The 24,758-nt window shown below is 40.7% G+C and overlaps 1 protein-coding gene across 7 annotated transcripts in view; it reads right to left on the bottom strand.

The window, feature by feature from the left end:
• The window catches only part of LOC119729823 (diacylglycerol kinase beta-like), a 64,276-nt gene that overhangs the window by 5,900 nt on the left and 33,618 nt on the right, over window positions 1–24,758 (bottom strand). For 4 of the 7 annotated variants that reach the window (XM_038202612.1, XM_038202614.1, XM_038202619.1 and 1 more), the window contains exons 4-22: window positions 22,342–22,506; window positions 21,120–21,347; window positions 18,012–18,061; window positions 16,937–17,011; window positions 16,533–16,652; window positions 15,706–15,823; window positions 14,726–14,814; window positions 12,171–12,233; window positions 9,360–9,473; window positions 8,528–8,626; window positions 6,859–6,918; window positions 6,109–6,222; window positions 5,859–6,007; window positions 5,590–5,675; window positions 5,380–5,469; window positions 4,828–4,988; window positions 4,156–4,311; window positions 3,434–3,653; window positions 106–287 (exon numbers count right to left, since the gene is read on the bottom strand). In XM_038202612.1, coding sequence (XP_038058540.1) covers window positions 106–287; window positions 3,434–3,653; window positions 4,156–4,311; window positions 4,828–4,988; window positions 5,380–5,469; window positions 5,590–5,675; window positions 5,859–6,007; window positions 6,109–6,222; window positions 6,859–6,918; window positions 8,528–8,626; window positions 9,360–9,473; window positions 12,171–12,233; window positions 14,726–14,814; window positions 15,706–15,823; window positions 16,533–16,652; window positions 16,937–17,011; window positions 18,012–18,061; window positions 21,120–21,347; window positions 22,342–22,506 — 2,339 coding nt within the window. The remainder of the gene's footprint in view (window positions 1–105; window positions 288–3,433; window positions 3,654–4,155; window positions 4,312–4,827; window positions 4,989–5,379; window positions 5,470–5,589; window positions 5,676–5,858; window positions 6,008–6,108; window positions 6,223–6,858; window positions 6,919–8,527; window positions 8,627–9,359; window positions 9,474–12,170; window positions 12,234–14,725; window positions 14,815–15,705; window positions 15,824–16,532; window positions 16,653–16,936; window positions 17,012–18,011; window positions 18,062–21,119; window positions 21,348–22,341; window positions 22,507–24,758) is intronic. The other 3 variants (XM_038202615.1, XM_038202616.1, XM_038202618.1) reach the window with 3 other exon arrangements.

Here is a 24,758-nt window from a genome sequence, read left to right as displayed (position 1 = left end):
TATGGGTCACCAATTAAGACTTCTTTCATTCACACACACTGTTTACTTCACTGTTCATTAACGCAAGGTATTCTTTTTTATTACAAATTCAACAAGACAACGTACAGTGCAAGGTGGTTGTAGCCAGGGTTCGCCGTCTATCTGCATGGGGAATCGTTTCAGGATACGGATGGTCACCGTGGAGCACTGAGCTAGCCGGCGACCGGAGGAACGGATACCAGCCTTGACCTGGCCAGCATGGAGGGCACTCTCAAGACCAATGACCTCAATTAGTTTGTCACCGATGGCTGAAAGAAAGAAGACCAAAACACAAAAACAGACAATTATTACCAAATGATATTTATTTCCATTCCTTTAGTTATTTTTGAACTGCCCACAAAACTCGGACAAAGTTGACAAATGTTGTTTTTTTAGGCTTTGGCATTTTTCAAATTCCTGAGTGTTTCAGCTTCAAAATGATATATGATTTTTATAAGTACCATGACCCTATCACCCCTAGGAGAAGGATTAAGTGATAAAAGCCTGATAACCCAATTATGAGAAAATGCGTATTGAATGCTTTTTGTAAATTTCTATACATATATTTTAGGGTGTTGTAAATGTATAGCTACTAATTCAGAAAAATCCCAAAACCCCAAAATGGTCAGATACACCAGAAATGACTTCACATGTCCTTTGAAGAAAAAAAAACTTCAGCAACTTTGTCCTGGTTTCATTTCTCAAATCTAGATTTTGTCTCCAGCTCTGGCTTAATTGTTTTTGTCTCTGGCCCACTGAGACAAGGGATAAAATAATAGTTTAAGAATAGGACCATGCTCAGCAAGCAGCTAAGCAACACAGGTGTAACTGATGGTGTGTTTGCATCAGGGAGATGCACATTGAATATCGGCTTTTGCCCTTCACGTTCAGGCAGCGCTATCGTATAGGTTTCCCTGTGACATCAATTAATGGGATAGGCCTGGCACAGTGCGTAGACCGAAAGCCATTCTGATTTGTTTGCCATTTCTAAGTGTTTGACTTTATAGACTGGTATGGTTCAGCTTTACCAGCCTGCCAGGTCCTGTATGTTCCACATTATGCGTACAGTCTTGTTTGTCCATAAAGGGGCCCTCACGTGTACATGATGGATGTTTACCAAATTTACGGTAGAATGAACATGGGATTTATGACGGCAGGTTGTTCAGATTGTTACTTGCCACAAACGAGACAAAATTCAAAACCCACGTAAGCAGTACCACATGATTTAATTAGCGTCACTGAAAGTAACAAACACAGTGGTCCCAACCAGGCCAGCCCATCAGCAAAAACCACATCAACAACATTAAGTCCTTTCAACCAAACCCACCTCAATTCACAACGACTCTGGCCAGCAAGGGTGCATCCCATCTTATTGTGGGTCCCAGTTAAACCAATTGAGTGTAAGGATTCTCTAATTTTCCACATGAGGTGGTCTATTTGTGAGGCCTACTCCCCAATCAATAGAATTCCTAAGCCAGTGTTTATACAAAGTAAAGACAACATGTTCCACAATCTGGAGGGCAATAACCTTTGGTTCTGGGTTTGATTTGTGAAAATAGTTCCTCCATGGCTGTACCAGTACTTAGGATGCGACTTATACTGTCTTAAAATTATTACTGTCTTTAAGAGAATGGGAGGGGCAGGCTCATAGGGTTATTAAAGGGAATATACAACATTTGCAAACATCGAAAAATAAAACTACCAAGTTTTTACGAAATACCTTACTAGGATGTTGGTAAATGACAGTCTCAAGCATCTTGTAAAATTATGGCACCTGGTGTGAAGTCATTTTCAAGAAAATGGTATTTTTGTATACATTTCCAACAGTGGTCGGCCGACCAGCGTTGGGAAAACCTAACTATTTTTCAACTACTGCTCTAATTAACCATTATATCAGTCCAAATTTTGTTTGCTATTGGTTACATGTTTCATGAACGGGTGCAGGCCAGCTAGACTGGTTCCCGTGCCTTAAAATTTTCCATCATCTATAAATTGATCCATTTTATCTTTTGTGGAGTCAGGGAACCAGACTACTTGAACGTTTTTGTTTTTCCAACCTTTTCGAACACAAAACTTCAAAAATGTCAGTGTAACAATATTTGATCTATATATACTAACCCCTCAAATAGTTCATATCTCAAAATTACATCAAAAACCAATGATGTACATTCCCTTTAATACATCTAACAGAAAAAGAGAAAAAATGTTAACTTTGATAACTTTTTATTAGAGTATTTTGAAATCAACTCTGTTGATGGAACTCTGCACATAAACTGGTGGGAGAGCATTACTTCTGTAAAAACAATTATGACAAAGTCGAAACTTGATCCTACGACTATTGTCTAGTCCGTCCATTAAGAAAACAAGAACACTTGGGCGATCCTATATGAGCTGACAATGTTACATTTCCATTGTTTTGCTCCAGAAGCAACAATCTTAATGCACAGGGTTATCTATAATCAACTTCTCATGGCATTAACCCAGGAATACACACACAGGCAAGAAATTCTTCACACCCTAGTTACCCAACAGGGTTTATGTGTATCAAATGTGAGGATGCTGCGTAGCACTATAGAGCATAGCAAACATGTGAAGAACAGTTGCAAATCATTATGTACATATGTACTGAATGCAGACAAACAAGATGGGTTGAATGTTCTGCAGGTCATTGACCCTTATGCTCAGATTATAGCCACAGCATGTCTTAGGCGATTCAAGGAGGGTACTTCGCTTGATGCAATCTGGAGGGGTGTGTAACTACAGGATGTATTTTCTTTAATGTCACTCACAGTGCACTGAGTTCATAGAATCAATATCCGTTTACCTGCCATTCACTTCAAATCCAGGCCTATTGTGCATAACAATAAGGGGGGGGGGGTGAATGACAACTGCTGGGGTCGAACACTCCTTTTTTCATGAGGTGAGGTATTTTTTTTTAGTCCTACATCTGGTCAAAAAGTGGGAGGGGGAATGTATTGATTCCTATTTATGACAGGGTTCGGTGGGTCATTTGACCATCCCCAACCTAGACTTTTATACGCAACAAAACTTTATTGTGGATGTTAAAGAACTTGTAAGTAAAAACAAGGAAAATACACCACACTGGTACGTTTAACAGTCCTGAATCCTCCAATTTTAATACGATTTCGCACACCCCCAGGGAGTTAGGGTTAAGTGTTTTTAAAAAATAACAATAAAAACTACCATTATGGACATACAGCTTGCATAGGCCAGCATTCCCGAAAGGTGCTATCATGAACAGTGCTTCCCTGTTTAAAATGGTCTCCTCCCCCCCCCCACCCCAAAAGTATGTTTTCGAATTTGCAATGTCTAGGATTTTTTCAGCATCATTTCACGAGTTGATGCCACAGATTTATGCCAAAGTCCCTGGGATTGACAGACCTGGTAGACTTACACTGCTTGGCAAAGGTGAGGTCCATGTCATGGGTGGCACCCACGGCCGAGTGACCTTCACTCTCTCGTCTCTTCTGCGCCTTCTTGGCGAGGCGTTTGCGTTTCTTGCCGCTGGGCGTGTCGCCCCAGAGGTTGGATCCACCGTAGATGCTGGGGATGTTGAGGACGGCGATGCCTTCCAGGGAGGGGCCATTGGCAAGGTCTAGGGAGACACCGTCACACTGGAGGGGGGGGGGTGAAAAGGGACAGTAGGTTAGCAAAACAGATTGAAATGCCATGTTATGGGGTTCGGGGGAAAATGAAACTTATTCATAATCGTGCCCTCTGCAGGTACCCAAAACATCCATGGCAAAAAATTGGTTCCATATTTCATTGTTGTGTATAAAATCACAGTTACCAGACCGTTATGCAAATGGGTTCCAGTAAAACCTGAAAAGCAAACCACCGCTCTGCAGTAAATGCACAAATTCTTTACTGTTTAGACACTTTAGCATTACTGCCTCTGTATGCACATGTTCAGATGCACTCCTTTCATAGTTATGAAGATATTTTTTTATGCGCCAGAGTCTTAACCAAACATGATTCATTAATTTTCTTTGAGTAGGCCCACTTGTAAGATTATCTGTTAATCCTTCCTATAATTGAATTCCTCCAAGTTTGCAATGTTCTAAAGGAGGATAGCTTGAAAAGTTGGATTCGCCTTGCGTATTAAAGCATTCTTACCATGATATCAATGTCCTCGTGCAGGTTCTTGCAAGTCGCTGCGAATGTTTCCGAGGTGCCGAACTCAAAGTACCAGAGTTTATTCTTCATGCGGCTGTTGAAGCGCTCGGGGTGTTTCTCCCTCATAGTGTGGAACCGGTGGGCAATAGAGGCATCCTAAGGGTTGGAATCCATGAGAAATATAGCATTAGGTGTATAACCTCCGTATACCCCCGGTACAAGTACCCCCTCAATGGTTACAACGGGAGAGTTAGGGGAGACCACTGGGAGGGACAATCAAACACATTGCCAAATAAAAATATTAATCAGTTTGAAATATGTCTTCTCTTTCCAACAAAAAGTAATTTTCAAAATTTATCAAAAGTGAAGACTGTTTGTGAAACAACAGTGTAAATCTCTGAGAAGTTTCACTTTAAACAATGGACACTGTTCAGTTTTTTTAAATTCATTTTTGGAATGGTTAAAAATGTTTTGAATTTTTTTGGAAAAGAATCATTGAAAAATAGTTTTCAGGAGGATGCGTTTGGATATGAGTTGCATAATGGCAAGTGGGGTCACATTGTGGACTGAAGTTTGGTGGGGTGGAAATGTTGCGGTGGGAGGGGGGAATTAGGTGGAAAAGGGGGGAGGGGGGTAGGCTGGAAATTCCAATCCAAAATTCCAGCAACTCACAACTCCTATTGAGAAGTAATTATTGATGATATTGTACGGCACAGGGTCTCCTTGTTCGTCGGTGCTGGTCGTGCTGAACTCAATGTGCCAGCGATCTAGGAAGGTGTTCTCAGCACTCTGCATATCATGTAGGGTTCTAGTAAGGCTGCCTCCATCATAGCCTGGGAAGGTAGACAATCAAAATATCATGGGTTATCTCAAATCCTACCAACAAGCCAACAACAGAATAGAAAGCTGCTCTCGACATGCTCTTTGCGAAATTTGATTTTTTTTTCGTAACGGACTGTCAGTTCATAGGTTTTATTTAACAAGAAGCTATGTGTTTTAATTCTGGGTTACGTTATACTTCCAAAGCCCAGTTCATATGCGAATGCAAATGTCGACCCAATTTGACGCAACCAAACCTTACTTCGATAGTCGCCAGAGTTGAGATGTGTTCAACTTTTGCAAATTGTCTGTGGCATCATGAGTTTGCGTTCGCATTAGCTTTCGCTTTTGCATGAACCAGCCTCAATGCAAAAAAGAAAAGGGAACCACTAGAATCATGCTTACCTCCTCCCCAGTTGAGACATCTGGCAAGGTCGTTGCCTGTTCCCAGGGGAAGAATGGCCACGGGTGGACGCGGATCAAAGCCCAACTTATCTGAGGGTATCAAAGAAATAACACAGAGGTATAAGTTTTCACAAGAATGTGCATGCCAAGGATAATGTTTTGGTTTTTAAGATTTTTTGGAAACAGACAGGATTACTTTAATATTCTTACCAATGCAATCTAGCACCCAGCCTACTGTGCCGTCCCCTCCACAGCACAGCACGCGGAAATTCTTCACGTCTTTGAAAAACTTCATGCTGCAGAGAGACACACAAAGATATCACATCTGATTCAGTTACAGCATGTCTGCTGTTTTCGTAAATTTCTGTTAAGGCACGAGGAACTCATTTAGGAACAAGGCACCTCTCCTATCCACAAATCATCAAAAACCAAATGGGCCCTGACCGAGCTTGCTCTCTCAAGTTGCTGCTTGGACTTACCCCGGCATGGGTCCCCCTTTGCTGAGGTCATAGACCTGACGAGGGTTCAGGAGATACTGGAATTTACGCATGATGCGTTCTCCCTGCCGACCGCCACTCTTGGGGTTGATAAAAACGACTAAGGGGTGGGAGCCAGGGAGAGGCGTGATCTGTAAGTCAAAAAAAAAAAAAGATCACTCAATTTTGAATTGTGCACAATAAAAACCATTTTTGAGTGGTTATCAGACAAATCAAAGGTCTGGTACCCTACCTGCAGGCCCTGTCCTTCCATGGACATGGAGTCTGTCCTCGTCACCAGCTTTCTTGGTCCTTCTACATCCTCAGATGTGTTGCTGTCTTTAGGGGTTAGGGTACTTCTCCTCTCCTGGAAAAATGGAAGAATAAGTTCATTTCATGTCAAGTGCCATGGCAAAAATGTTCCATATTTTTTTTAAATTTGGTCCATCTTCCTTGGTTCGAACCACATCTGTTTTACCAAGAGGCGTCTTTGTCAGTCCCGACTAACAGTAATTATTTGCGTTTTGCTTGGAATTACACGTGACTCAATTGGACATTTTTTCCCCTGTATCTTTAAATTTCACTGGAAGTATTCTTGACAACATTGCATAATGAGTCCAATGATGAAAGTGAACAAGCTTCGTGGAGATATGCCTCTGGTTTTGGTAAACCAAGATTTTGAAATGCCTGTTGGCCTTTTAGTAATCACTGTGAAGCCTCTTCTTTTCTTTTTTTTAAAGTGGGGGTTTCTTAAATGAACATGAGTGTTATCTGTACCTCATTTGAATAATGAGGTGGAAAATAATACATCTTTTCTTACAGTTTTCTTTTAAAGGTTGGCCATAATTTTTCTGAGTAACAAAATTAAGAAAGTACTCAAGGCAAAGCTATGGTACCACTGTTCCAAGAAAAGCTAAACAGTAGTCCCTGTAAGTGAGCAGTCGACTGGTAGATTTGATGAATCAATTTGTGATCCTGGGTGCATTGGGGGCTCGCATCTTACCTCTATATTGGCCGATGCAGACTTGCCATGGGTGGATTTGCGTACAGAATTTACCCGTCCCTGAAAATGTGGTGGATGGAGATGGAGGAGGGTAGGGAGGCGGTGATAAGAAAGACAGAGGAGAGGGATGCATCATCAAGCAAGAGATTGTGGATCAGAGATGGTGAGGATGACAAGAGGGTAATGGTGGGTTGAGGTAGTGAGAGATGGGTTGAGGATGGTGGAGGGTGAAGAGGGGGGGGGGGAGAGTTGTTGGGGGGGGGGGAGTTGTTGGGGTTGGGGAGAAGGGAGGTTAGTGAGGGGTAAGAGGTTAGACAGACGGGGAACAAAGTAAGGTAAGATTAAATTAAAGAAGGGGTGGGGGAGAATAGAAGTAGGGGAGTATTTTGGGAGGGTAAGATTGAGGGAAGGAATAGTGAAGGCGGGGGGTTCGGACAGGGGAGGGTGAGGCAGATAGATGAATCACGGCAGATATGGAAAGTGGCAGGATGGGTTAAATTAAAATTTGGGTTATGAAGGATTGTTTACAATTGACGGGCACATGAAAGGAGGGGAGGCGACAGAATAATGTCCAAATCGTATGGGCGTACAGCAAACAACACGAGGGGTGGGGGAAGGAGTCCAGATATCGAAAATTTGAAAGTAGGAGAGCGATTTGGGGGTGATTGGTGGGAAGAGAGAAAAGAGGGAAGAGAATAAATGTGACATTCATGAGCATGGCGGAAAAACAAAACTCAAGATGATCTCAGAAATATCCTAGGCTCAGTGAGGATGCAATGTTTTAGATAAAAGTGGCGTGATGTAAGATTGAGTCATGCAAATTAAGAAAGGCCATATCGTGACTGACTCTCAACAGTTTGAAAAAGTCTGTTGTTAGGGGATAAAAGTGTGGAGATGTGTTTGAGCCCAGAAGAGTCTGAAATGGTTGGCGAGGAAATGCATGACATCACAGCCATTTCTCAAGAGTAGGAAAAAGGCGTCAATATTGTTAAGTGCGCAGCGTATAAATGCATATCAAGATGGCTGTAATGGTAAAGACTTTCGTGAGAACAAACAGATGAAGAATTGCTCAAAGTTGCGAGAATGGAGTTTCCAATATTTTTAACTCTGGAATTCCCGAGTAAACCCCCCCCCAAAAAAAACCTTGAATTTTCAGAGACCGACCCAGAGTCACTGATGAAAACTTGTGAAGACAGACTATAAGACAATCAGACTGACTGACAGATATACAGCTCTATTCAAAGAAGACAGGACGCACAAACAGACAGATATTGGCTCTGTATGAAAACATAATCTTTCCCACTGAAGCGTGGGGGGGGGGGGGGGGAACTCTAGCTCAATTTTGGTCCTTGAATTGTTCTGCTTTACGAGCATCAGATACTACCAAATAAGGCCAAAGTTTGGAGTATTTCCACTTGATTCAGATGCTGTAAGCTTCCAAATGATTTTTGGAGCCGGAGACGAAGGAGAAACTGCAGACAAAGCCAACATTTGAAAAAAGGCTCAAGATGGAACCATTGCCACACAACAGCGCCCTCTAGAGATAATGCACAGAGACAATACTGACTAGTCAGTCCACTGGCTGATACACACACCCAACCGCTGTGCACATGTAACCCAGGGTCAGTGACACAGAGACAGACAGACAGATGGGGATAGAGACACTCACCAGTACAGCTGGGCAGATGGCTGTTGGGGGTAGGATATGGTCACGGAACTCTCCCATGTTGCATTCTGGTTTCACTAACGACGCACATTTATTGTGTAACTGCAAAAATAAAATACAAAAAAAACGAAAATATATTCTGTGTTTTTACTAAATCCGGTTCGTTAATGTGACGTCATCTTAACTTAACCATGCGTACTTCAAACGGTGTAGCATAGCACGAATGGAACCGAAAGTTAACGCAACTTGAGTGTTAAGCCAATAGGCACTTGTAATCGGTGGATTACAACGGGATAGCCTATACAAGTTGCTACACTGACATGATAATCTGCACAAAGTTCATGGACTCTGCGTAACTTGAATAACTTGCTGTGAAACTTCCGCAGTCACAGTTGGCGTTGAGTGGAGTAACGCTATTGTGTAAACTTTAGCAAAATTCACCAGAAGATTTGTGTTTTTGCAAATTGGACCGTCTGGCAATGGACATGATGGAGCTAATTTTTGTTCTGCAACCAGGTAGAGTTGCTTAGCATAATACCCTTGTGTGAGATGCAACAGAAGTAATATGAGATAATATATGAGATTCTGATTTCAGAGAAAGTTTTCAATGTAGAAACGTCCTAGATTTGAATGTACTCCAAACCTCAACCTGTTTTTTTCCCCTTTCCTTTACTGTATTTAATCGAGCCCTACTTTCCAATAAAATGAATTTCATCTTTTCTTTCTGATTCACTGTTCTGGAGTCAATAAATCAGAAAAAATAATCCAATGACCATAATTGTCACTGACTCTACTTATTTGCAATAAAAAACAGGAAGTGTAGCAAGGAACTCACCATGATTTTACACCAGCGACAGTGAAGTCCCGTCACCCCGTAACTCTTGATAGACTTCTTGCAGCGGTCGCACTTGCCATGGCAGTTGCCCTCCACCCAGTGATGGTTCATCACCTGCAACAACCACAAAAATCCAAGAAATTAAAAAGCTAGTTCACAATTTTATCAGAACCCGATGTTGGAATATGTACAGGTAGCTATAGACCCCTCGCATCTGACCTCACTTTGATGGCAGGTCTAAGTTCGTCTGCGATAAGCGTGAGTAGACACATTGTACTTTCATCATCACTGCATTTAGATAACGAAACCTGCCTCAGTGAGGGCGCACTATGCAAGGGGTCTATTCATAAAATGGAGAACATCACACTGTTACTGCTCTCTGATGTCAAGGGACAAGGGACATCTACACAAAACATCACAAGTACGTTTTTTTGATTGTCCAACCCATGCACGCTGTGGTCCCTCAATGATGTTATGTGCAAATGATTTGAAAGTGCACTTTCCCTTGAAGGAGAACCTCAATCAATCGATGGGAAAAAAATTGTAAAAAGCACGTTTTGTGCCGATGGCAATTCGTTGTGTACACTGTGCCAGCCCAGCAAGAGGCTTGACCGTTTTTTGGCACCCTAATGAACTGGAGCAAGTTCAATCAAGAACCAGTAGTTGACCTACCTAGTAGCTGTTGATTTGTGATGCACGTTGTGCCTGCATTAAAAAATCAACTGCCAAGGGAATAAATATGTGCTTGGCTGGTTTTAAACAAGTATGTTTAATACCAGCTAGTAGGGGCATGGATAAATACGTTTTGGTCAAAAAGTCAAAACAACTATTTTTTTTTTACAACTTTCCAACAATTTTGTTCAACAATTTTACCTCATGCTATTTGAAACACCTCTCTGGTCATGTCTATAGTATGTGCCTCACGTGCGTAGCGCTAAAGTTCTCCTTTTATGGAGATTGAAGCACACGCGCAGCATACTGCACGATGTGGCGCAGAACGCAGTGGTGCAGGAAATGTTTAACCCCAGCCGGTGTATTATCAGTGGTTTAAAAATACCCACATGACAGGCTCTTGACCAATAGGAATGGGTGAACTGTCTCATGTATTCATGAATAACAAATAAACTGTAGTTTGGCCAAATGTCACTATAAAACTTGTCTGATCTGGTTCCCTGCGGTACACTGCACTAAAGCATGTTGCTATCAGTAACCAGTGAAGAGACCAACCCAGTAGGCGGGGCTGAATATGCATGAAGGCTGATGGGATTGTGGCTCAAAATAGTTCTTGACTGAACTTGCTTCTTGTCACTGTCTGTTGAGTGAGACAGCGCCCTCTATGGTACATGTACGGAGGCCAATGGATATGTGATGAAGCTGTGCAAATATGCTGTCACAGATGCAATTAACGCACTTTGATCGTTAAAACAAAGTGTCAGGTTGTTTTAAGTCTGACAATGGGAGTAAGTTGGAGCTTTGGTCGACAAAATACTGCTCTGGTGCTGAAATCTAGAAAAAAATAATAATTTCACAACATGCAGACAGATTACATGAAAACATTTTAAAAAGAAAAATACCACAGAAGGTACAGAAGAACCTGAGCTGGCGGACAAGATCGAGTTACATCACATACTGACACTAATTGGCAAGAACGTGCAGTTAGTCCAGAATTACGAGCATGCCATAAACCACGTGGAGATATGCCCAGACAAAACTGTCGCATAAATCTGCCAACGTGCCGAACAACTACATGCAGGCATTTGCCTTGGCACGACATCCATGTTGGCCATCATACAATCCAACTGAACTGATACAAAACGAAGTTCACTATGCTTACAACAGCGGGCAATTTTCACTGACTTTCAAAACGATGGTTAAAGTACCAGCAAGTTCTCGAACATATCACACACACAAAACTGAAACAGTCACTTCAAGCAATGAAAAACCCAACTTTCTCAAAGTCATGGTGAGAGATTGATAAGAACCCAAGAAATCTAAAACAGTAAAGGAAAATGATTCCCACATTTGGAAAGAAAAAATAAAATTCCAGTGCAGTGTTTCAGTTGTGAACAGTGTGCTTTTGAAAAAAAAAGTTGCCACGATTTTAAAATGAACTACTATATTTAAAAAAAAAAATTGGATTAATACACCAAGTGCACATTTTTAAATGGAAAAGAAGGTGTTCTGTTTTTGCAGGGTGTCCTCTTTCAAGACAAAGGTTTGAAGATGTGACAAAAATCATCAACAAAACAGCACAAGTAGCCGATATACTATTTCCGTAAACCCTTTCAGTACCCTCCACATGTTTTGGGCACAAGCACAGATCCAAGTGAAGGAACTGAAGGTGCATGGTCCAGCTTGCAACATCCCAAGTATGGAACTGGAAGGGTTTAAAGATGCTCTCCAACAAAATTAAAAAAAAAAATCTCCTAATGTCTATTCAATTTTATGTTTTACTTTAACAAACCCCCAAGAAACTGCTATCTTTAAGTTTGTTTTTCTGCAGAAAAAGAAGAATTGTATTTTTGGTTGCTTTGCACCTGTAATGTACCAAAAAAGTTTTTTTCTGAAATAATGTTGAGCCACAAATAATTTGAAATTTGAAAAGTAACTCTTTTTTTTTTAAATTAAAAAACACATTCAATTTTGTTCGTTCCATTTTTCATTAAAAGCAATAACTTTTATAGCAAAAAATAGTAATTAAAAAAAACCTTCAATTTTTCAGGGCCAAAAAAGCGTGAGAAGAGCACCTTTTTACGAAAAACAAAAAACACAGACATGAAAAAAAAAAAATGATCGGAAGGGGAAACCTACCGGTACCTCCCCCCAAACCTCAGCATCCCGTTTGGAAAGGCATTGTTGTCGTGCAGTTGCAGTCAGTAAGTTTGATAAGAAGGATGGCAATGTTAGTATGCAATGACAAAAAAGGAAATTATCGAAACGTCCAAGTCTACTTGCAGAGAGCAAGGGAGTGTTAAATAAAAAATGATAGAGTTGGTATTCGGCATCACCGGTTTCCAAGGTTGAGATTTACATGCCGCCCCGCCATAAGGGATAAATATTTTACTTCAATGAAAGCTTCAGAGCATCAGGAGACAAAAAATACATACAGGTAGAGACAGAGTTGTTTGTTTTTTAAGTATTTGACGAAGTGGAGCATCCTTCATATCTTGTGAAGGTTCAAATATCTTGTGGTTAAACTTCCACCTGGCTATTACCAGATTTTGGTCAATTTTATCACGTCCTTTGTATGTTTGTTTTTCTCAATTTTTGCTGGATGAGGTATCTTGCAGTTTTTGGATTTTTTGTACATCTGAACCCAATTTTTCCCTTTTTGTTTTGACTCATAAAGAGTCTGACCAAAAACTGTCTCTACTTTCAAATAAACATCTTGTGAATAATTACCGGAGAGAGAAGAGCAAAAAAATGTCGCAAGATATCGGGAGCCAATTTATGTCGATGCCGAAAAATAGGTTCGCAGGAAAGAGTTTCACTTGAGAAAAGCGGGGTACCAGTCAAAGTGCCACATGATGCATACCATTTTTAACTGGTTCCCATCATTTTTATTGGGGGGGGGGGGGGCTAAGTAATATTTTACTGCTCAGCATGTCTGAGCAATTGGACCCAACTTTTCCTTATCTACCAATATTAGAATTTTGGGAATTCACGGTTAATCTTGATGTCACACAGTTGAGCATATATTGTAATTGAACCAATAACAGGCTGTAGGGCTACATGCAATGTCGTATTCGAGTCCACAAGTCCTTGCACAAGTCCTTTCACAAGCCCAGTCATAAGTAACTGGATGAACAATGACAATAGAACGCTTTTGTAACAGTTCATTTGAATAGCTAGTGATTGGACTTGAGACTGAAAGATTTGTGATGGACTTGTGATGGACTTGTGATGGACTTGTGATGGACTTGTGATGGACTTGTGATGGACTTGTGATGGACTTGTGATGGACTTGTGATGGACTTGTGATGGACTTGTGATGGACTTGTGATGGACTTGTGATGGACTTGTGATGGACTTGTGATGGACTTGTGATGGACTTGTGATGGACTTGTGATGGACTTGTAATGGACTTGTAATGGACTTGGGATGGACTTGGGATGGACTTGTGATGGACTTGTGATGGACTTGTGATGGACTTGTGATGGACTTGTGATGGACTTGTGATGGACTTGTAATGGACTTGTGATGGACTTGTGATGGACCTGGGATGGACTTGGGATGGACTTGGGATGGACTTGTGATGGACTTGTGATGGACTTGTGATGGACTTGTGATGGACTTGTAATGGCCTTGTGATGGACTTGTGATGGACTTGTGATGGACTTGTAATGGACTTGTAATGGCCTTGTGATGGACTTGTGATGGACTTGTGATGGACTTGCAGAGACTTGTAGGGACTCGAATACAACACTGCTACATGTTTATCTCGTTTACGGTCACGGCAATTTTAAGATGCTGCAATGAATCTCTAAGAAGAAAGAGTAAAGGAGATTAAATGAAAACCAGTATCTGATGCAAGTCAGGAATAAAAAGGGAAAGCACGCAGATGATGGATAAAGAGGTTTAGAAATTTAAATTGAATTTTAATCTCTGACTACTCACTGCAATGCACTGAAGCACAAGAAAAAAAAGAAAAGAAATTGCATGAAATGAAACTTTAAGACCGCGGAGGAGTATTCATTTTTTTCCCCGCTGAAAACACTGCTCGAGACATTTCTCTAAAATTACACTGTATTAAAAGGAACCGGCACAATAAATTCAATTTGCTTGCTATTTCAAATCAACGTTTTGTTTGTTTGAATTTATAAAATAAAAAAAACATTGAAGAACAAAATGGAAGACTGCTGAAAAAAAATTAAGAAGAAAGTAAAAGTGAGAACAGACCAATTTTGTCAATATAAGTTTGAAGACTTGTGTAATGTCATTAAATTAAAAAAGTATCTGTCCATGAGTATTGCGAGAAAATTAGTTGTGAAGAAGTCAAGATTATATCAGAAAATAAAAAATGATACTGCATTTCTTAAATGATGCTCTGTTGGGCAAAATGAATGCTTACAGCCTCTACGTTTTCATTCTTTTGAGGATTAGATTCTTTGAGTACAGCAAACTGAGGAGGAATAAACTGGAATTTGGAATCTAAATGTTAAGAAATGTAGGCCACATCCAAATAACGTGGCTGCGACTAACAGTAACATAGTCGTCTATGGGAAGTGGATTTAGCCGCTTCCATAGGGGCATGTGTAAATGCAAGCCGCAACCATATTGAATTCGGACGCGGCTGTAGAAGGCCTGGTGATGATAGTACAGGGGTCAGTTTTGTAGAACAATTCTGCCACCAATTTGATACTTACATTTGACGTTCGTTTGGACTTGACATAGGTACTAATGCAGCTGGCAGGCGCTCGCTGTACACAGCGCTCATGCACAGTGTATCTACAAACTGGAGAAATAAAGGCAAATGTTGCAAGTCAACAATAACATCCAAAGTAAAACCGTTAATCTGCAGAGTCCTTACCACTGCAAAAGGAATATTGCAGTTTTCTAGAAACTGATGCAGATTCTCCTCCCCCCCCCCATGATTTGTACTGTGGCAACTCATATTGAGGGCGTAATGGGCTCGGTGTACAAGTACCCCCTCAACGGTTAAAAAGAGAGAGTCGGGGGAGACCACTAGGAGAGACATTTCTAACGCATTGCGGACGACCCATGACACGCACGCGAAGATGCCATTGTTTTGTGCACATTCGGAATGAAAACAATCGCGTGCACTTCACGCCATACGCACGTGACCAGTACACACATGCGATGTGTTACTCCACTGGAGCTTTCAAAAATGTTAAAAAAGCGCCCTCTACTGTCTGTGCACAGAGTTCATCAACCTGAATCATGACGTCACGCTTGGTTTACGCTTGGAAAATCGTCATATCTTGATGTGCACATGATTTGCATTTGGAATACCGCACTGGCATATTAGCATGACATTTTGTTGAGTGATCTATATCTGCTAGGCGAATACTTTCTTCGCTGCTAAGCAAATTACCGCCTATAGCAGCTCCAGGTAACTGCCCCCCCCCCCCCCCCCACCTGTTGACCATACATCCATGACGGCTAGCTGAGAGGACTATCATAAGATGGCATTTTGCGTCAGGGTGATATAAATCAAATTAGGTTTTGCCCTTCACCGACGTTTAAACACTGTATACTCAGTGTGTTACCTCCCGAGTGAAAGTTGGAAAAATCACTCGGGTTGGACTCGAACCCACGACCTCCTTAGCTGAGAGGAATTATTCTTTAATTATAACGGAAGCTAGACGGACTGTTAGTGACTCACATGTGCAGGTCAGGCCTTGCTTGCCGAGGCCCACCAGCATATTGAGGCAGAGGTTGCAGTAGGCTGGTTTGTTGAAATGCTTCAACCGCCACACGTGGTTCCCGTCGTCTTTCACATTCTAGTAGAGAAGATGAGACAGAGGAACAAACAAGAACAAAGTTTTTTTTAAAATCTGATGGGTATACTAAGTAAACAAGCTGCCTGCAGATAAAATAATAAATACATGTACCTCAACTCTAAAAAAAAAAGTGTGAGAAATAGAGTTGTAATGAAGTTAATCGCATGTCAGTCGCAAGACATTCCGTCGTTAATGATCCATGACAAAGGCATTCATTTGTCATTTTTTCATCCCTTGTTACCTTCAACCAGATGTGTTGGTTGACCTGTGATTGGCATGTGATCGGCATGTGATTGGAATGTAATTGGCATGTGATTGCCATGTGATCAACTTGTGATTGGCTTGACTTCAACTCTGGTTATTACACTCACATTAAGTGACTACACAAGACATCAAACTAAAGCCAAGAATTTTTTTTTAATTTCTGTTTTGTTTTGAGTTGAAGACTCGTGAAGTGGTAACTACAGATTATTTTAAAGAATAAACCACTCACAAATATGCAAGCCCTTTGAGTCTGACTCACACAGACTATACCACAAGACTAGAGTCTTTTCATGCGTGTGGTCTACACAATGGGCCCGATTGAGCCCATTCATTGGCATGACGGGGTAATCCTATATGAGAGCACTGCCCAGCTCACAAGTAACAGTCAGTAAGTCAGTCAGTCAGTCAGTCAGCGACCAGCAACATTTTGTAGATGGAATCTTACCGTGTCTAAACCCAGGAGAACAAGCAGAGGTATTGTGGTCATGCCTCCACGAATCCATTCCTCTAGAGACACAGTGCCGTCGGAGTCGTAGTCAATCTCGATCATCATGTCTTGGAGAATCTAAGAGGGAGAGAAAGAGATGGATGAGGCCGGGCGAATGAACACAAAATCAGACATGTAATCGAGTCGGTACTAGTCATACGAGTGGTGTGCATTTACAGGTAGTATAGGAACCAGGTACCCCATTGAAAATAATACATTGTTTTTGTTGAACTCTCATTCGCGTAAAAACATTGAGGGCTGATAATAATGAAAATCTAACAAAATAAGTATATGACTGGTCATTTCTTTAATAATCCATAAAAGTGTTTCACATAGAGTGGGGAATTCTACTTCAATCTTACTGGTCTTAATTCTGTGACGTCCCAGCCGAGGTATTCTGCAACGTGCATCATCTGGTTGACGATACAGTCTAGTTCCTGCCAACATAAACAACAAGTAAATGTCAAGATGAATTTAAATGCAGTAGGTGGTTTGCTCACTTTACTTACCACTATGACAATGGGTCTAAGGCCTTATGGGCTCCGTGCACAAGCACCCCCTCAATGGCAAGAAAGGGAGAGTTGGGGGAGACCATCGGAAGAGGCATTTGAACGCATCGCAGACGACGCCTGACACTCATGTGAAGACGCTATAGCTTTGTGCACATTCAGGATAAATAAGTTGTGCATACTTTGCGTGATATGCGCGTGCGAACTAGTGCACACACAGTGTGTCCTGTACACGGGGCTCTGAAAAGTGGTCAAATAGCGCCCTCTCTTGTTGGCGCCTTTGAAACATTATATAATACATGTACATTGGTTGTAATCCATGTCTGTTCTGGCTTAGCAAGTTGTCATTGATGTTAAGCAAATGTGTTGGGTCTGCAGCTCTGTCCATTGAACTTGATGTAACCTCTTGTCCAACATAAACCATCTCATACACTGAAATCTAACAACTTAGGCCATCAGCCTCAGTCCAAAATTTTGGCCACTGGTATCAAATGAGGGGAATAATCGTCATAGCGATTTTTGGCAAGGTTTTCATCTCCAGAGTTCGAAAAATATGTGATAGCAATGCAACAGTGGCAGCTTTTTGGGTGTTATCACCCTTTTTTCAAGATGTCCATCAAAATGCTTGTTACCACTCTAGGGGCGGTATACCTTGCGCATGCGCACTATAATCATTTATGCCCTGATTTATGCCCAGCAGTGTGGCAGGAAAATGTCTTAATTTTACTGATATATGGTGAATTTATTCCCATTTCTAGCAAATATTTAAATTTCCAATTCATTGATTCGACTTCCCTGTTATTTTATTATACATTGTAAATAAGGTACATTGTAAATCTTTCACATCACTGATGTGTGTCCAATTTGTTTGGTAGATACACGTATATGTAATGGTAAAAATTACATTGTTTTCCTGGCCACTACTTACACTGCTGTCAAGAATTCCATTGTCGTCAGTGTCGTAAAGTCTGAACATAACTGAAGAAAAAAGACATATTAAAAAAATATGAGCAAAACGAAACTGGTTTACTATGTTATAACATCCACTTTTAAGGGCTCACACTGGTATCAATTGTCTTTAATATTCCATTTTTTTTTTTTAAGAAAATTTTATAAATTTTCTTCGTTGTTCAAACCAGGACAAAAGATATCCATTTTTGGTGTTTTTTTATTTTTTTGAATTTCACACAGTCAAATGTGGCTAGGAGGCAACTGACTTACCACTCTTGATCTTAGCCTAAGTGCCCTTTGAAATTATGTCAAAAGAAAATTAGATTTTCCTGCTGGAGGTGACCTTGATTTAAGATAAAATCACTCTGCCCCTTTCAGAGCAGAATTCAAGGCCTTCGCATAACCGACACAGAAAAGCTGATGGAACGTATTAAGAAAGCGTGGGAGTAAATTTAATACTTTGACACATAGGCAGGTTGGCGACACTGAAAAAAAGTTTTGATATAACTGGAATAAATCTCTCCGCGATCCAAGCTGACAGAAAAATTATTTACACATAAATTTACGGGGGCAGGAATATCAGAGCTTAGCCTTTTGTAATCATTGTAGCTGCTAAGACTTTCCTTCCAACGACAACCGACAAAAAAAAGGGGGAAGAAAAAAAATTATATTAATTGGCGGAGTGCAAGTCTGTCAGCTGCCAAAGGACGACGATAAAATGTAATTAAGTCTGATGAGGCTTCAGGGGAAGCATCTGAGGAATCTCTACAAACACATGTTCAATCACGTTACCGCAACCTTGTGTGCGCAGCTCTCTGGGCCAGAAATTGACGGCTTAATCGGGATTTATGGCGTGGCGCATTGACAAGGTGGGGAGAGCAGAGCGCGCGGGTCATGCGGTCTGCCGATTGTAAACACTGACATGGCCATGGGAGGGTTGGAACATGAAATGTTGTTGTAGGAAATGGGAGAGTTAGATTACAATTTGTGCTTAAAAACAAAAAAAAGGACAGATTTTTACAGATAAATTGAAGCCGGGCCAACCTTTTTCTTTCTGGAGAAAATAGAAAGCAGTGGTAGACAACTATTCAAGCTAGGTTCATTTCATGAGAAATGCACTACAGCATTCCCATGGACTTGCTGGATTAAAAAAAATTGTTCAATTGAGGTAAACTTTCCTGCTCAAGGACATACTATAGTGGGATCATACAATAGTTAACTTAGAGATTAAGTCAGAAAATGACATTGTTACATGGGCAATTCTATCTTTATGGATGTTACATTTAGAGCTACAAACACATTTAAAACAAGATAAATGTCCACATATAACCACTTCCAATCTCACTGGCGCACCTCTCAAATAAAAGGCCTTGTCGTCCTCTTTCATTTGATACCACATTTGAGGTTGTGATGCTTGCAGTTCTGAAAATTTCATAAATGATCAACTTTTCAGCCAAGGAATTGCCCACATGTAGATTTCAGACAGTTTTCTGGCTGTGTGCCCACAATTAGGGCCATTTTTCTTCTAACAGTCTACGGAGCTTATATTGCTAACCTTAGATCACTTGTGTTTTAACACCCCCCCCCCACAAGAAAAAGAAAACAGGCAATGTCTTTCTGAGAATTTCCTATTAAGACAATTTCCAACTTGAGAGGCAGCTCGGAGGCACTTAAGGCTTGCCTGGAAAGATGGGAACAAGGTCTATCAAAACAGGGCAAGACTGCACATAAAGCATGATTTAGAGCCAATATATGTCACCATTCCTCTCCAACTCTGTCTGGTTTTTCTTGGAAGGGTCCTATTTGTTTGTTTTCTACCTACTGATTGAACGTCTTAGTGACACTGCAGAGTGCATCTTAGGGAATGTATAAAGGTGGAGTATGTGTGAACTTCCAACATCTCAGGCTGCTGGACATATAGAAATACATCTCCACAACAAACATTTACCATAAAGCGTGACGTGGCATGTAAAAATGAGGCACTTTCGGACAAGAAGTCAATTTTTAGTAATTGCAATAATAGTAAAACACAGACCTTGCTCTTTCAAAGGCCGCTTTGCTTTTTGAAATTGGAAATTCCAAAGCAAAGTTATTAAATTGTGAAATTTGAAATGTCAGGCTAGTTTTGTGTCATTTCAGAACAAAATCTTGTACAAAGTGTCATTTTGTGAAATGACATGCCTCTCTACTACAAGTGTTTAAAAACAAAAATATCTTGTCGATATAATTTCAGTTTGAAACTTTTACGGAACATTTTAAACATAAGTAGCATCACAAATTTTTTTAAATCTCAAAATCACTGAAAATCATCCCCCATTTGCAGCGTTTCTCAATTCGCAGCTCTGCCCAAACTCTGCCTGGTTTGGACATACCACGTCACATATTTTTTCGAACAAAAACTGACATGCTCATTCAATTATGTTTTTTTACTACAGGTGAATGCCAAGTTAGTGAAATAATTGATACTTTGCATGTGACAGCTCAAATTGGACTGTGCTAGTTCATATTGCAGCTGTTCAGTATTTTTCATTTTTTTTTCATTTTTTTCCTCCCCACTCAAGACCCGAACATCTTGACACGCCATATGTCACCAAATCATGAACAACCAGATATAACTAGCATTTTCTAGCATTATAACTAGATATTATTATTTTCCAGATATTACTACCATTTTCAGTTATCTAAAAGGAACTTGCCCACTTTTCATCCAAACTTTACAAACGCCCTTCAAATGCCCAAAAAACAAAAAACAAGCAAATGAGAGAGAAAAAAAAAAAAGAGAAAAAAAAACAGGAAAAAGGAAACATCTTCCTTTTCAAATCTTCAGCTGCAGGCAGAAGCTTGAGAATTCTGGCACCTGTCATTTGGCGGAAGCCAGTCCAGTGATGGAAGCCGTCCGTGATTACATAATTAGCACCCTCGCGATTTCTGGGCTCAGGATTGATAGCGGGGGAAAAGCAGGTGCAGTTCTCAGGGCATTCTGTCACTTGCTGCTGAGAACAAAACTGGAATTTTTTTTTTTTTATTTTAAACCAACAAACAAGTAAAGGTAAATGAGGTTCGGTCTGCAAAATAGTCGACTCACATTCTAGCTTGTCCTCCGGCTTGCCTCCTTCCAGTAGCGACAAGTAACAGACGATGTCCTTCATATAGACCACCTGGTCCTCCACGTCTGGGTAGCTGGTCCCACCGCCCATCCCGCCGCCCATCTGGGGTCCCCCGTCCTCCTGTCCAGAGCTCTTGGTCCGCATCCGTTTTTTCCTCTTCTTGCGGAGAGAGAGGAAGAAACGACCCCGTTTGTTCAGCTCCTTGTCTGGAGTGAGAGGGGAGGGGAGGGGTGGGGGAAGAGGGGTTAGGATCAGGTCAGATTAAGAATTGGGTGGGTAATAGACCCCTAGCACAAAGCGCCCTCATTGAGTACAGGGCCCAATTTCTTGCTTAGCATAATTTTTTTTGCTTACCAAAAGTCAGCTGGTAACCGGTCCCAAGAAGCTTACATTGCATGCCATATTGGCTGGTAATCTATTTTTGCTAAGCGAATACATATCTGTGCTTAGCCACTCAATGAAATTGGTCCCTGGTTCTTGTTCCCTGTGATACGCTAGTCTTGGTGCAAAACGCTCTTAGCAGGGTAGTTCATGATAGAGGGTACCGGGCAGTTCCCACTCACGAACCCGACTCGGTCAACGAACCGCACGCAAAGAATGTCTTGGGAACTTGACATTGCAGTAGGGCGTGATTTAATATGCAGAACACCGGCGCATGCATGCATTTTTCTTTGTTATTTTGTGTTTTTCCTTTCTATATTAATTGATATGCTAGCGATATCGGTGCGATAATCGGTGGTGCAACGGCATGAAGAAAGCCGAATGCCTGTTAGTATCATTTTTTTCTCAGACAAAACTTATAAAAAAAATGCGGAAATCAGGGTATGTGCGGAAAGTTTCATACCTTATCTCAATCATTTTGACTTGCAAGAAGGGTTAATAGAGAATGGTTTTGACTAGCATGCCTCTGCTTTTGACTAGCACTAAGGTCGAACCCTGATTCAGCCCCACCCAAAACTGCCCCACCCAAAAGCCGTGAATAATATCTGCACAAAACATCTGACATGCGTGCACTTGCATTATGACACGCGCAGCTGGAATATACATGTACAGTGTGACAATGGAGAGGTGCACGCACTGATTGCCGATGTGAGCAGTGGGTGTGGCTTAATGGATGGGTCTATACTGAGACAACAAAGTACTGGTACTCAACACTCAGAAACAAACTCGGTAACTGAACGCCAACAAACAAAATCGTGCCTTTCTTTTTCCTGCCGTTGGACGTCACTGTTGTTTCGCTCTTGGGGCTCTCCGCCTGGGCCTGCAAGGCATGGGTTGTGGAATGACTCGAAGGGGTGCCGTTGGAGGCGTTGGACTTCTTGGAGGAGCTGCGGGATTGGGCAGGGCTTGCATTGTCTGCCGCTCCTGAAAACATTGGGGGGAAAAACTGTTGAGTTGAGATGAAAACTTGAATTATCAGACAGTGGGCTTGGCAAGTCAGTTAAGACTTAATGCCAAACAAACGTGGACGCAACATTGTGACGTCACAGAAAAAATATTCGCAATGATGGAATTCACGTCAACATTGATAAATGTAAAATTCCCTTGTTACTCAAGAACTAGCCTTTCATCTTTCAGGAACCAGAAACCCAATATTCATCAAGCTAAATGACACCAGGAAATAAATAAAAAGAAAACATGAAACGTCTTTTGGAGTATAAATTCTAACAAATCTAGTGACTGCAACTAACAAATTATAATTCTAACCATAGCAAATATACTGCAACTTATTTTAAATTTCAAACAGTGATCACTCGCAAATCATTCAATACTCTATAGCATTTCAAATCAAAATAAGGGAATAAATATAGGCTTGGGTGGTTTTAAACAAGTACTTTTAGGCTGACCAGGCCCCTAACCGATTTTAAACGTACTTATTTAATACCAGCCAAGCGCATATTTATTCCCATTCATAAATACCTTTCAGTCAAAAAGTCAAAACAAGTGAAATATTCACATTTTCCCAACCATTTTGTCAAACAGTATTACCTCATTTTTGTGAAACACCCCTCTTGCCATGTCTATGGTATGTGCCTCATGCGCGTAGTGCTAAACATCTCCTTTTATGGAGATTGGTGCGCGCGATGTGGCGCAGAACCCAGCGGTGCAGGAATAAAGTGTTTAAAACCAGTTGGTGTTTTATCAACCATTTAAAACCACCCACGTGATGGGCTCTCGACCAATAGGAATGGGTAAACTGTTTTAGGTATTTATGAATTACAAATAAAAACGTATTCCTACAGCTAAAATTGAGGAAAATAAAATACGCTAGTGATTACTAAGAATAACACCAGCACCGACACAAACATAAAAGAAACAGCCCAACGACATGCCCATAACCAACTAAAATTGAACAGAATTACATCCCAATGCATAGCCACTTTATGCAGTTTCACATTTACATGCAACGTTATTGGAAACACTAACCACAGCCTCAAATGAAAACGGAAATCATGCAACATTTTTTTTTCAAATTTTTTGGTTGTGATAACCACATGCTATCAGCAAAAAATGTTAACAGATTTTGTTTTAAAATAAAAACAATACAAAAAGCATAAAATCACTTCAATAAGATTTGAAACTTTGCATTGTGGCAATGTAAACTAGTGGCAGTGTAAACATGTGGACGAATGTCTTTTGAGAAGATGTGTGTTTCTGAAAAGAACCAGTTGGTTGTGAAACTCTACTTTCCGATCAGTATGCTCTCCTCGTCTCTCTGATCTGAAAACATAAGAGCATACTGATCGTAAGGTCGAGTTTCACAACCGTTATTTTCAGAACTGCACATCTTCTCAAAAGAGATTCTTCCACATGATGTTACCGCAGCCCTCACTAGTTTATAAAATCACTTAGCATACCAACAACTTATCGATTGCCAGTCATCTTTGAAATTTGCGCTTTTGTTCAAAAGGGTACGCATTCGCTGTTTATATAAAACATAACAAAACACACGTCGGAGCTGGCTGTTTATGCAATTGATAATACTCTACGGTATCTTTGCATTAAACAATGGCGTATTATTTGTAAATGTTGTTCCTTTATAAAAAAATATCAACCGCGCTTGCGAACAAAGCCAGGTTTCCAAACCTCTGAGATGCATCCATTATTATGATCTGAAGCGCGGAGGCACTGTCTTCGCTTGAGTCCAAGTTTGTCAAAAAATTGGATACGAGAAACAAGAAGGCCCAAACATGCAGAGCAAATGTAGAAATGTGGAAAAATTTAGCAGAATGCTGACAGGAATAACGATTTTGCTGATGAATGTGCACTTGTGTACATACAATAGACAGCTCTGTCTATGAAAACATTTTATGTTTTGCTGTTAAAGTCTTTTTTGTTAAAATGTATTTACTTTTGACGAACTCTGGAAAATACTGGATATTCATTTGATGGATTTTCCTGATGGGATGGATAAGATTTAACGGTACAATACCGGTATATCATTTGCTTTTGCTGTAATTTTCAGAAATGAATGGATTTGTGGGTTAGTATGTTATAACAAATATTGCTGTAAACGGGCAATACTCAATATTTGCTTCTTTTCTTTTTATGCCAAATTAAGTCTGATGAAATGCAAACAGATAGAAACCATGATGTATCAGTATCACCACCCTTAA

This window comes from Patiria miniata, unplaced genomic scaffold (genome assembly GCF_015706575.1).
Source record: "Patiria miniata isolate m_02_andy unplaced genomic scaffold, ASM1570657v1 HiC_scaffold_21, whole genome shotgun sequence".
NCBI lineage: Eukaryota > Metazoa > Echinodermata > Asteroidea > Valvatida > Asterinidae > Patiria > Patiria miniata.
Note: the sequence above shows the minus strand (reverse complement) of the source record. Positions and strands in the feature narration are given on the sequence as shown.